This window comes from Temnothorax curvispinosus, unplaced genomic scaffold, assembly GCF_003070985.1.
Source record: "Temnothorax curvispinosus isolate PA1 unplaced genomic scaffold, ASM307098v1 QBEX01005850.1, whole genome shotgun sequence".
NCBI lineage: Eukaryota > Metazoa > Arthropoda > Insecta > Hymenoptera > Formicidae > Temnothorax > Temnothorax curvispinosus.
The window spans coordinates 16,120-29,968 of NW_020215630.1; the positions used below are offsets into that span (position 1 = coordinate 16,120).

A 13,849-nucleotide genomic window follows, 5' to 3' on the forward strand; every position below is an offset into this window, starting at 1 on the left:
ATCATTATATGCAGATGCGTCAAAGTGAGCATAATTAGAGTCCATTGGTCATCAAACGAATTTTTATCATATTTTTGATCACCATTTATTCGTCTGTATGCGTTCAGATTTTGCCCACTTGGTCTTCCGCCTTATTCCTTTATCTTACATCACTCATGCCTTATCTTATTGGCGAACAAAGGTAAAATATTCTTTGGGAGGGTAAAAAGGATATCCGCTTTGCTTGCTCTCTCTCTCTCTCTCTCTCTCTCTCTCTCTCTCTCTCTCTCTCTCACATATATTTTTATATAGGTTCTTAATTATTTAACTTTTATATATGTTTCCTTTGCTTCGTAGGCAAAAGCAACGCAATAGTGCTTCAAAAATGTAGTTTGCAGGAAATATTTCCATCACGTGCAATGTTACGCGTCGACTCGTCGGTGAAATTTGAGTAAAAGCGCAGGTGTTACTATAGGCTAGATAATTCATAATGTCGAAGCGCGTATAGTTGTCACTTTGCCATACAGAATCCCTCTTGGATATCCCTTTGTAAGACCTTTTTATTTCCTCTCTCGGCTACTTCTCCTTCTTGTTGTTACTGCCTCATTTTTCTTCGACAAAACTTTATATCGAGAAACCGCATAAGGGGTCTTTTAAAGCGATTGGTTCCCTTCGCGCAATATCAAATTTTCAGGTGTTCTCTTTGGTCTTTCTTTTTTGGAAAAGATGTATTATGTATAGGACATAGTACAACATAGTACACTGCATACATGCTGTATTACATTTATGACAAAACATGCGTCTTGGATACATGAAAGGAAAGAATGCACGAATGTATTTTTGAATGAGAGAGAGAGAGAGAGAAATGTAGAAATTTAAAAGGAGATATTAAAAAGACGGAATTAAAATTGAAAATTTGTGCATCAAGAATTTGTAAGGCGAGTCCTACCTGATCCGAGAGGAAATTTAACTAAATTTTTACTCGCGGCATAGATCACTCTCTTTGAAGAAAGAAAAATTTCCTCGAAATTAAGAAAAGTCACGCAAAGGCTAGTTTATCCCCTTGTTAATCGGCGAGAAAACGAGGGCATAATTTGTGAGGAAAAAACTGTTTGGAACAAAAACAAATCGTTGGTGGAGAGGAAGTGGAGGTTGCTCGTAAACTCGAAAACTTTCCACGAAACGCGATTTTGCGCTCGCATTCGTTTGATATGTATCTATCGTTTGCTAAGCGAGATGTTAAAAATTTAATGAGCTTCGTGTAAAGCTCGTAATCCTCGAGATGGACGTTAAATGTTGCACGAGAAGAGCTCGCTTTGCTTTCGAGTGAGAGCGGCTGTCGGCCGGAAAGACAAACGCTTTTAAATTCGATTTTGCTCGTAATTGAATCTCGGCTTTACTTTCGTGATGAGAGACGTAATATCTTTTGCGATACACGTAATAAGGAGAAGTGTAAGCGAATGCAAATTTTGCCGAGTGCCACATCAATCTCGCTCGGACAATTTTCGCGCATCAAATTCGAGATAAGTATAATCTGTCAGCATAATCAGATTCCTTTTTTGATCCTCGAAAGCGTCGCGTATCGCACGTTCATTCGCTGGGATGCTCTTATCACGAAGCAAGGATTAACTTTGCTCGAAGAAGCAAAATTGTCTCGCCAATTATTAATCACGGGTATAAATAAATGGGGGTGCATAACAATTGAAATAGAGGAGTGTGTACTCATGATACTCTACATATTTTGTTTACGACAATAACAATATCTTTTTTGTTTTTCACAAATCTAAATCGATAATATCGTAATATCGTAATATCGTAAATCACTTGGGGAACCGCAACGAGAGAGCGGAGGATGTTTTTCCCTTTGACAATCGCACTCGCGCCACATGTGTTTCCAGATTTCCACGTCGCGCGAACGGGACAAAACGCTAAAAATATTAAGCGAATGCATTGCGATAACTTCCAATGCATTAGTCGGTCGCTTCGCGTGTTGAAAAACTTCTTGCTTTTCGCGTTTTCAACGCGACGTAACACGACGCGGTGGTCCTCAAATTCCCACGGTGGTTTCGCGGAGCATATCGCACCGCTAAAGTGGAAGAAACTTGTTCGTCACTTCGTTGTTCGCGCGATCACGCGGAGTTTTGTAAAATCGCGCCTAGAAGCGCCGATTTTTTAATTATTCAATTATTCCGAACGATTCGTATTTGTCTTTCCAATGAGAAACCAACGTTCCATTGATCCGCTGTTATATTTTTATAATACATACACACATTGTATGTGTATACATACGTATACAACACAATATTAACAAGTTTCCAACTATAATTGGTCTATCACTTATCATTAATAATAATGTCACATTATGGTCGACAAGCTCTACGGTTTGATAGGGTTCTATGGTCTGGGATACCGTCGCTCACGTTCGATACCGTCTGACTATGATTGGCCCGTATCACTTATGACGACTGATTATAATCGATTTGTATGGCTTACGTCCAATATACCGATATACCGATGTAAGTCGACTCAACCGAAGAGAGCGACTCGCTACTCTGATTGCTTCCAAAACGGAGCAAGATCGAAAGCATGCTTCCCTCGCTTCGCGAAATGCAGACTGCGAATCTATTCGATATTATTTTATTCGTTTTGTCAGTTCTTTGTCGCTATTTTCTCAAAAAAAAAAACCATTCTCAAAAAGTATTTTTTGAAATGAAAAATTGTCGTGATAAATTCGTCTCCGCGCGGCATCACTGATTATTATCGTTCGCGATTCACTTAATGGTCATGCATCCGTTCTGGGTTCTCGGTTCTCGGTCTGCCGCCGTGACGGCCATCGCCCATCACACGGGCCGTGACAGGCAACATTGGAAGAATTATTCTGAATCGGAGCACGATGACCACCTCGAATCACGTTCGCTCTTTACAGTCTTTACCCCGAGGGCTGCTCCGAAACGTCCCTTATGAAAAATGAACGCTCGACCGTTGGACATACGAGGTGATTAATTTTGAACGATCGAAATGTAAGAATTGAATAAATCACGAATTAAATAAATTGCGCGCGAGTAATTTTTCAATTATGAAACTTTACACACTGATTTTTAGAACAAGTTGGAAAATTTACAGAAGCTGGAGAAAGACCAGAGTATCGTTTGCAGACCATATATATATATAAACCACTTTATTTTTACAATATTATCAATCTTTAAATTATACTAATCGCTGATTCCATTATAACTCAACGACTTGTTAAATAATTAATATGCTTTCCTTATGCTTATGCAAGTGACGATTATAAAGATTAAAGAATTGAGAAAAAAATCGAGTTATTCTCCAAATAAAAATAACTTGATAACATGAAATAAAAAATTTCTATTTAGTGGATCAAACGTGTCACATTACTCACTCTGTTCGAAATTCAAGTTCCATCTCGTTTTATCTTCTAAGAATCATCATGTCAGCAACAGCTATTCTAATATTCTAATATTCACGCTAGTAGAATTTAATGCGAAAGAGTCATTGTCAAATTGTAATTCGTCAACGAAAGTCCATGACCAGGTAGGAGAATTAAGTCGCGCGCGCATGCAAATCCTTCACTATAGGTATACTGTAAATCCTTCACTATGTTTTCGATTCTCGATTAAAGAAGATTCGTTGACGACGATCGAGTCTCGCAGCGATTGTCGCAGCGATGGTTGAATGCACTTTCTCGCTATACTAAACGTAGTAAACGTCGTTAACTAAATTGCCGTCCCGGACGTAGGCGAGCTCGATAGAGCTATCGAGCTTCACTCTATGGACAAGGACGAGGGTGTCCTCGTTCGCGGCCGTCTGTTCCCGCAGATCCTTCTCTAGCTTCCTCTAGAAATCACTCCTCGTAGCAGATACACTGGTGGTTGGGGCAAAATCCAACAAACATTTCCGTAAAGCTATTATATTTCGTAAAACTTTTCACGCTTAAAACAACTGTCATGTCTCAACATTGGGATACGTTGCAACTTGAAACTTGAAACTCGCTGTTAGTGAATATCAAGCCGACAATGCCGACACCGAACTGTCGCGTCGCGTCGGTGGTGAGCGATAGAGCGTTTCAGCGATTCGAGACGAGCTTGGCGACGACGGCGACGACGGCAACGGCACGGGCGACGAGATCGACGAAATCGACGAGATTCGAATCGAGGTCGCGCGGTCGGCGCGGCCGCTGCCGCGGTCGAGCTTCGATCGAAAAGACGAAACAAGACGAAGCAATAATTGCGAAGTCGGCAAGTCGGCGCGAACGAAATGCGAACAGGTACAGGTACAGACCGAGCCGAGCCGAGCCGAGCGACGACGACGAGCGAGTCGTTGGCGAGGAGCGTACGCCGGCTTTTACGTACGGACGCACCCCCGTAGTAACGGCAGGGCGCAGGATCGCTCTCCGACTCCGATGTCTCCGGGGGTGGTTGTGGCGCATGTGCGCATGGCAAATGTACAACGGGAACGGGAACGGAGACGCGACGCGGCGGAGGGCCGCATACGAAAGCGCGTAGTCACCTATATACATATATATATATATATAGCCCCGTTCCGTCGACCCTCTCCTTCTCTGCCCTTCTTTCGTCCTCCTTTTTTTTCCTCTTTCCCTTCTTTCCTGCCGTCCTTTTTTCCTGCTCCCCTTCTTCCACATCTTTATAAATGTTTTCTTCGCCTCTATTACGCCCGCATTGATGCACTTTTTGTTATTTTTGTTCCTGGATTACATTAATGATGACGAGAATCAACATTGGCTTCGCGTTCGAAGAAACTTGGTTAAACCTTTCCTCTCATACTACGTAGTACGTATACGTGTATCCATCTCGTTCTCGTATTTGTTCGTGCGCATCTCTAGATGCGGCGCTTGTTCACAAATCCTTCTTAATTGTCGTATACGACTCTAAAAAAATGCACGCGCGAAACGTTATGTTAAGTTTTATTTTCTCTCATATGGTTTCATCATTGTTCAAAATGTTGACAACAATCGTAAACTCGAATAGATACGAGGCGCAAAGAAATCGATAATTTGGTACAAATCCATACAGGTCAATCATTTTTAGCATATCTAAATCCGTTTTTTTTAAATATATATCTGACTTGCATTTTGCATCATACTTAGCTCCTACGGTTATAATTCACAATAAATAATCCGGTCGAAACGTTTCGGACGAAACGTTTGGAATGTTTTCCACTTTTGTCCTGTGTCATCCTGCCGATGATGATGACGAGGACATCGAGCGATCAACATGGAGCAGAAACGTTTCAAATCGATCTATCCCATCGAGAAGAGATATTTGACATTTTATTTAAAATTACATATTATGCATACAAATATTAGTTTTTGCACTTAATTTGCAAATGCTCGATCGCTTTTAGCCGTCGCGGATAATTTTAGTAAGGCGTAATCGCCCCGCTTATTTTTCTTCAATATATCTTGCAACTTTGCGATACTCGAACATCCTAGTGATCCCAGTCACCGATCTTTTTCTTTGTTCTACCCTTCATGATGTTTGTTTAGTTTTTGCACCTTCTTAGCTAACTCGCACGTTCTCGCCGCGCCGCGCGCCAATCCTCCAGCCTCGATTCCTTTTCTTCTGCGTAATTCGACGCGAAAACGACAGCTCCGATATCGTCCATGAAGCATACGCGCGCGCGCGCGCGTGTGTGTGTGTGTGTGTGTATCGATATATCTCACGCGGTGACGTCTGATCTCTATTCTCGTGCCGACGAGATGCTGGTTTCGACAAATAATCCGATAAAGGAATGGACGAAAAATTTCAGCATGCAATTCTAGAAATGATGAAATTTTTGCCGAAAAGAAAGATTTTCTAAAATTATTTTATTCGTTTCAAAGAGTGTAATGGGAAATTGATATTTGATGCTTATTGTTACTTTGAACAATAATTTAACTTTAACTGATAAAACACATTAATTCTTTTTTTTTTTTTTCATAAAACTTTTCTCTGGTCTCTCGAAGGAGAGCAAGTGCATCGCTCGCGTTCCTCTCGCAACGCGGAATAGAATTTATCGTATACGATCTTTGTGTCTCATTGTTCTCACCGTCGCCGTCGCTCGTGTATAGTACAGCGCTTCTACTCGATCGTTCGCTCCGATCGTACTCGCTCCCCGTTCACTCACACCTCTACACCTCTAGGCCTCTACGTTTCTACGCTTCTACGCCTCGCGAGAGATTTGAAGGAGAGTTCAAAGAGAACATCGAAAGATACACCTCCACGGTACAAACGATCGCATCCAGCGGCAAGCAGTTTTTTCCTCAAGAAATGACCGCATGATATGATGATGATTTTAGTGATATCGTCTCGCGACTTTTGAGCACGAGAGCACAGTTTTGAAAAAAAAATTAAACTAATTTCTAGGATATCTTTCTTATCTATGAAGACTAAAAATCATCGCAATGTCAGATTATTGAATGGGCGAGAAGAGAAATATTTGCCAACTCACCAATTGTCTTGGTGATGCAGACGAAAATTCATTCGTCATCTTTCACATCTGAAGATGTACTTGACGATGCGCATTAGGCTACGTATCTTGGCGATCACCTCCTCTTGCATAAGATTAAAACACATAGCAATCAGCGCCATTCCTGAACATACAAAAATATATTACGAGTGATTCGACATCTCTGTAAAGTCTGTATCGATTATTAGATTAGAGCGTGATTTTAAGCATCACGGATATTATATATATTGCGCCAATTGTTGCGCGAATTGAGAGTACGGAAGCGGTCGAAACGTTTAAAAGCACTTGAATATTTTCCGCGAAAAATCTGCCTGGCAATCGGGTATTGATTGAAACGAACTTAATGCGCTCGCAGCACGGAAAGCTGTATGGCAACGGGTGAAATCGCGTTGCAGGATTTAAAGCGGTTGATCCCTTTTAAAACGATTGTCTTCGCGCCGTGGCGTTGAGCGTCAAAAATTCTGTTCGGCAATCGGATTTCTTAAAAAACTAGCCTTTTATTTTTTATCTCAATTTACTGAGGACTGAAATGTGCACGATTAAATAATTTTAATACTATTGATCTGTAACGTAATAACGTAATAACGTAATAACGTAATAACGAGTAACAAAAGAGCAATAATCGAACGAGTGTAAAGGCAATAATCAATCTTCTTTATGAGGGAAAATTTTATTCGGAGCAGTTATAAGAGGATTTTCTTTGAAGGAAGCTCTAAATCTCTTATTGATTTTTGTATATAAATACAATAATAATAGATGCGTTATCATACGTATGTGTATAAAACTTACCGAGCATCAAGTACATGGAACAGAAGATGAAAGATAAATCGAGGCCTTGCCCGGAGTAGATCTCGTCGCCAGGGACGATGTCGCCGAAACCTATGGTCGACAAAGACACGAAGCAGAAGTAAGAACCGTCCAGCATATTCCAATCCTCCCATATCGAAAACAGAATTGCTCCGCCCCAAATATACCTAATATCGAGAGCAAAAAGTAAAGGAAAGTCAATGCTGTCAGTTCGGGTTGTTAGACGTACGGTTTTGCCGAGAGAAAGTGACGAATTTCCGAAAGAAAGTGACATACAAGTTTAATCGTGGAATATTGAACTCGTAAACTGAGCGTTAATATGTTAACTGAGCAATGTTAATATGGCTATCCAAATATAACGCATCCGAAAATTATATACTTGATAATCTTACCTTAATAGAGCTTTAATTTGAATTGAATTGAAATTTGCCAATCACGAAAATTATAGTCACTTACCTGGTGAAAAAATGTCTCATATTTTCTCAGAAATTTTATAAGAATTGAGACTTGTAAAAAATTCTAAAAAAAAATGTATAAAATTTCTCAGATACTCTCAAAAATAATTGGATGAGAATGATTTTCGGAATCCGTATGTATGAATTAATTTCTGATAAATTGCACAGATTTTCTCATATTTATTCAGATTTCTACAAAGATATATTGGCGGGAAAAATCTGAAATATTTTATTATTATTTTATCTGAATTTTTCTGAAAATGTTCTAATTCGTATAAAACATCTGAAAAATTCTGAGACATTTTTCCACCAGAGTTGTAACTTTTCAAATTAAGTTATGTCGAAAAAATTTGCTATATATAAGTTGTAGTTGTGTATGTATAATATAAATACAGATAAAAAACTATTCCTATATTTCCTATCAAGAGCAATGAAATTATTGTCATTTCTTTTTAATTCATTTATCTATCCATTTACGACCTTATAAAAAGTGAATCTTTTAATTAACTAAAATATTAAATTAACATGCGGTCCTATTACATCTCTCGTCAGATACTCACCCTACCATAATAGCGAGACAGAGAGTTAACGGCACTGTCACATGCTGAGGATCGTAGCTCTCGTCGCTCTGCTCGCTCTGGTCGTCATCGTCTTCGTTGTTGCCGTCGCCTTCATTAACGGTGCCGTCGCCACCGTTGTCGTCGTTTCTAGGCAAAGTTTCCTCAACGTCCAAACTCGACGTATCTACCTCCCCGCCATACGTGCTTACAATCTGCAGACAAATTTTGTTAAATATTCTCTTATTCTGACTTGATATCTCAAAATTACCAGAATTTTCTCTCTCTCTCTCTCTCTCTCTCTCTCTCTCTCTCTCGTAACGAACATAATAATATCGAAGCCTTTGATATCGAAGAAATTTGTTTTTCCAGCCCGGTCTCCGTTTTGCATTCCGGATATATGAAAGTAATTCTCAAGGAAGTATAAGGTAATTCTGTATGAAAGCTCAAGTCTACTGCACTCCACCGCATCACGATGCTACTCTGATTAGAGTGCGATAGGATTCTAATTCCGGTTGCAGCGTTCGTCGCTTACCAACTTACCTGCCACCTGTCTCTTTTTGTAGCCGGATCATTTGATATCTCCGACGTTCTCGCGCTTGCCGCACCATACGGTCTTTTTCGACATCTTAAAAAACAATTGAAATCATGATTAATTCAACGGTTTCAAATCTGACAAAATTTGTTGCGCTATCAAAAAATATACTAGAAACATTTATGAGAATGTGACACACTTTTAAAGCGAGGAGAAGAACGGTCTTACTTGCACAAGCAACAGCGGGCGTAGGTCCATTTGAAGCTTCTGGCCAGAATGTCGCCGATGTTGCTGAGATAGAGAAGGAAAAGCGGCATCCCTATTATCGCATACACTATAGTCGCGACTTTGCCCCATTTCGTTCTGGGATAAAGATTGCCGTAACCTGCGCAATAAACGAGAACGCGGCAAGTGAGTTTATCGACGAGCTTCGTTGCTTCGTTGCTTCCTCTCGTTTCTTGCTTCACATCCATCCCGTACGTGAACTGATTCATTTTTTATTAATTTATTGCCCGCGGTGTTCCTCTCAGGTAGAAACCCAGTATGGTGCCGTTTGAATTATTAATGAAACGAATACGCGTGATTAAAATATTTATTCCAAAGAAAAAGAATATATACCGAATGTCTGAATATATAAAATTACAATAAAAAATATATATTATCCATAAGGGGGGAGAGAGAGAGAGAGAGAGAGAGAGAGAGAGAGATTTACGAATTTACTTTTATGATTAAAACAAAAATCTCTTAAGGTACGGATTATGTTCAGCAAAAATATTGTCATGTTCCAAGGACAATTTATTTGTGTATTTCGACAGTGACTATATTATCTCGATATATGTCCTTAGATTTTTTCTTCACAAAATGCTACTATTATCATATCTGAATTAAGTAGCCCTCGGGTAAGCGTGTAACTCTATCATCGCAACGACATTCATAGAGCGTCAATTGTTTCCTGATAATTCCTGATAATTCAAGCAGACGCTGTTTCAGCAGACACATCCTGTATCCGTGAGAATTTGACTGCGTGTGCTATTGGATACTGAAAGTTTTAGGTTTACCTCGCAGGAGATCTAAACAATTCCGAGGAACCTACTCGGACATTTTCATGTTTCATAAAATGGCAAAATGTGTTTCATCAAAATCGAGCAAGTAAAAGTCTTTAAGAGGAAAGAGGAAAGCGTCGCGCGTTTATAAGTTTTATTTGGGCCTCTTAAAAAATATGCACCGTTTTCTACAACGTGACGAAATGATTTTCCGCGGCATTAATGGCAATCGCGCGAGGCGTCGCGTCGCGTCGCGTCGCCGTCGTCCACGTCGTCACGAGGATCAGCGGTACACTGAAGTAAATTGTTAATTGTGTTTATTCGCGCCCGTTTGTCCAGTTTAAAAATTCGATTTTATTATATTAATCTTTTTATAGAAAGAGATTTTTCGGTGAAGGAGGCTTCTCTCTCTTTCTCTCTCACCATCGATACAACATTCTGGCAATCTATTAACGACTACTATTATCGCGACAATAGTATCCGTTTATCGAGCGACAACTTTTGTTGATATTTCCGCGGTTTCAGTCTCTAACTTTTGGCCATTTATCATTCTCAAAAAGAGCAAAAAGTATGCAGCAATACAAGCTCTAGTCTAGTACCAAAAAATCGTCGAATCGAAGCGCGATATCAGAGGCGAATCAGAGCGTGCCTTGTAATCAAGCGAAAGCCACCGCGAAAAAAAGCTTGTTCAGCTTCTCTTTTTTTTCATATACGTGCACACAAATATGTGAAATATGTGAAATAGGGAAATACAAAAGAGGAACGTGACGAGGGTATGCATTCAGCATGTCGAACTTCAGCCTCCAAAGAACATGCCAAATGGCCGGCTAGGCTCCGGGATATACACGAAACGTAAACTTTATTTCCGAGATCTCGTTTTTCTTGTAAATTGCAGTAAATGCAGTGATTCTTCTTATCGTAATGTTGCGTTATAATAGTATATTGTGCACCAAGGGGCGAAAGTAGCGTTTTTCAGACGAGTGTTAAGTTTGCCGCCCGAGCTGAAGGCGAAGGCGGCAAATCACACGAGTCTGAAAAAGCTTTCGCCCCGAGGTGCACACAATATTTTTCACAATATCTTTACGGAAAGTTCGACCTTCATGCCTAGAAAGAGGCGAGAGTGGCCGTTTCACGCCAGGACGGCATAGCGGGACGAAAGTGATCACTTTCCGCCCTAGGGAGGAAAATGGTTACTTTCGTCCCGCTAATGCCGTCCTGGCGTGAAATTGATCACTTTCGCCCCTCTCTATAGGCATGGAAAGTCGAACGTTCCGTGGAGGTGTTGTGAAAACAAAAAGCCATTGCGCGACATAATTTTTATCGATTTATATTTTAATTATTTTCAGTCTTCGACATTATCCGGGTTGTTTTCGATAACTGACGCAACGCAAAGTCGGTCGTTTTGGATTAACACAGAATTAATGAACGATACGAAATATTCGATATCGGTGAGGCATGCTCTCCATGAAATTGTAATAATAAATCGATGAATTGCACATTAGGCAATTAATTCTAAACGCTCACACAATTCAGTTGGTGATCATGCATCATTCAATAAATAACATTCAATAAATTAGTATTTTTAGTTTAGTTTTATTTCGATGCTGTATCTCTGCTGTACAACGTTATTTTATACATTTATTTTAAAACGACGACTTAACAACGTTATATATAAAAACTTGAAAGAAATTTGAAATCTATGCGTCAAAAGTGATGCAAGTCTTTTATAATTAATTGATTCTTAAAGTGCTAATCGCTACATAAATCACGGTCCCCCGGTTATTAAATATCTCAAATGTCATCGTTAATATTATATCGTATATTGTCCTATGGCATAAATAACAGACATTGATAATAATCGACGAAAAGCGGAGAGAGTGGCGCTCGATGAAAGTCGCGAAATTGGATTATATTGCTCGACCGTACTTCCTGTATTTCCCTCGTATCCGATGTCCTCCGTGTAATCGAATCGCTATCGAGAATTACTTGTCGTACGTCTACGGTGTGTTCCGCGACGACGAATTTGCGGACTGCATACCGAGGACTTGGTTAGGCCGGAAATTAATTAACGCGCGCTGATCGTACGATCCCTCAGGATCAAGGAAGCTTGCTCATTCGCTCATTCGCTCATTCGCTCATTCGTTCGTTCATCCGTTCATCGCAAAGACATCGCTGTTGATCATCATCAACGATCGATGTTCCGTTTGGCCATTAATTAATTTCTTTAGCGTCTATTAGGCTAGGTTAGTAGTTAATCTGCTGGACGTGCTAATAGACGCATTGCAATATTCGACGACGACATCATGTAGGACGCATCCGTATTTTTGTAAAAAGTTTGCACACTTGAATATTTTTTTTACGGAATAGGTATATAGGTATACATATCCACTCACATACGTAACTACCTCCATCGATAGATACAAAGTATTATACATAAAACAAGTAAGTTTTTCCCACATAAAACAACTCAACTAAAAGTTAGATTATTAGACTAATTGTAAGCGAAACACTCTGCTCCTGCTGACAATTTCTCAATTGTCCTCTTTACTTCGAAAATGAAAAAAAAAAATCGAAAACATGATTAATTCACCTGGATGTAGATATTGATTGATACCTATAGCCTCGTTTACACATCGTTTACAGATTATCGTGAATTTCAGATATATAACATCACAAGAGGATGTGAAAGATAGTTGGTAACATAATAACGCGATATAAATCAAGCGCGACAGCGATTGTCTGACATCACCGCGGCAACGGGCATAATTAATTTTCAGAGGGAATCATTTCGGCGTTAAACTTCTTGACAAGCCGATAAATTGACGCCGCGACGAAATCTCCCGCGATTAATCCTCACGATAATTGATCGCCAACCACGTACGCGACACTGTCGCGTCGCCTTCGTCGTTCTAGAGATTCTAAAACGACCTAGACAATCTAGACGGAAAAATAACGAACGTATATACGCATCACAAGTACGTGCGGGATATTGGTTCCCGTATTTTTGGTTAATCGCCAATAATTCCCTGGCCGGAGGCCCGACCCGCACGGACTAATGTCCCTGATATGTCTCGCACGTGATACCTATTACACGTACGTGCGTGGCAAGACAAGCGTGTCGTTACGCCGATAACACCATCCACGTCGATTCGAACGCTTTAACATCCGGGGCTTTTAATTAATCATCTCTTGTAGGAATCAGTCATTCGCAGTCTCAAGAGTAACTTGAAAATATTTGCGAAATTGTCCAAATTACTTTTTATTATAAAAATTCCTCTCCCTCCCTCTTCTCTCACTGTTAGTCCAGTTTGTATTAACTAACAGCTTCTCCGCTATTTTATTTCAATTCTTAATTTTAACTTTATCATGTCCTAATCCAACTTGTTTCATGTACTGCCGAAACATACTTTGAATTACCACCAATGAAAACGAGTGATATGACGAGTGCATATATCATGTTAATTTATGTCATAGCGTGTTGCAGTAAATCATCGTGAAAGCGAAAGAGGATAAAATCGGGCGATCTCGGCTGCCAAAATTGTCAGTTAGTGAAAATGATAAACATTGCTCGCGGCGCACGCTACGCTTATGCCCTACGTGGTTATCAGCGCTTTAGTATTATCATGTACACTACTAAAACTAAATGCACATAGCTGACGTACATTTAGTGTCGAAGCTTTTACGTGTGAATGCGCGCGAAATGGTCTGAAAATATATCTTCATTCTCTTACGATTTCAAATTAAGACTCATTGCCAATAAGACGTAACATTACAAATTTGATGTTTTAATAATTAAATTATAGATATTCAATTTAAATTAATGTTTGTCAACCTTCAAACTAATTTTAATATTTCATATTAATATCTTGGTGGTTTTGATTATAAAATTCTGAATTAAAATTCAAGAACTAAAGAATTTAAATTTCAAAGAATTTGAGATTAAACTTGAAATCGCGTCGCCTTTAAGAGAATCCATATAAAAGA

At 39.6% G+C, this 13,849-nt stretch overlaps 1 protein-coding gene across 8 annotated transcripts in view; it reads right to left on the minus strand.

Moving 5' to 3' along the window:
- Positions 1-13,849, minus strand: part of LOC112455153 (potassium channel subfamily K member 18-like) — a 36,613-nt gene that overhangs the window by 11,723 nt on the left and 11,041 nt on the right. For 7 of the 8 annotated variants that reach the window (XM_025016910.1, XM_025016909.1, XM_025016906.1 and 4 more), the window contains 5 exons: positions 9,051-9,207; positions 8,831-8,915; positions 8,291-8,502; positions 7,258-7,442; positions 6,451-6,592 (listed from right to left, as the gene is read on the minus strand). In XM_025016910.1, the coding sequence (XP_024872678.1) occupies positions 6,486-6,592; positions 7,258-7,442; positions 8,291-8,502; positions 8,831-8,915; positions 9,051-9,207 (746 nt within the window). In that variant the 3' untranslated portion in view covers positions 6,451-6,485. Of the gene's footprint in view, positions 1-3,382; positions 4,376-6,450; positions 6,593-7,257; positions 7,443-8,290; positions 8,503-8,830; positions 8,916-9,050; positions 9,208-13,849 lie in introns of those variants that run through there. The other variant, XM_025016903.1, reaches the window with a different exon arrangement.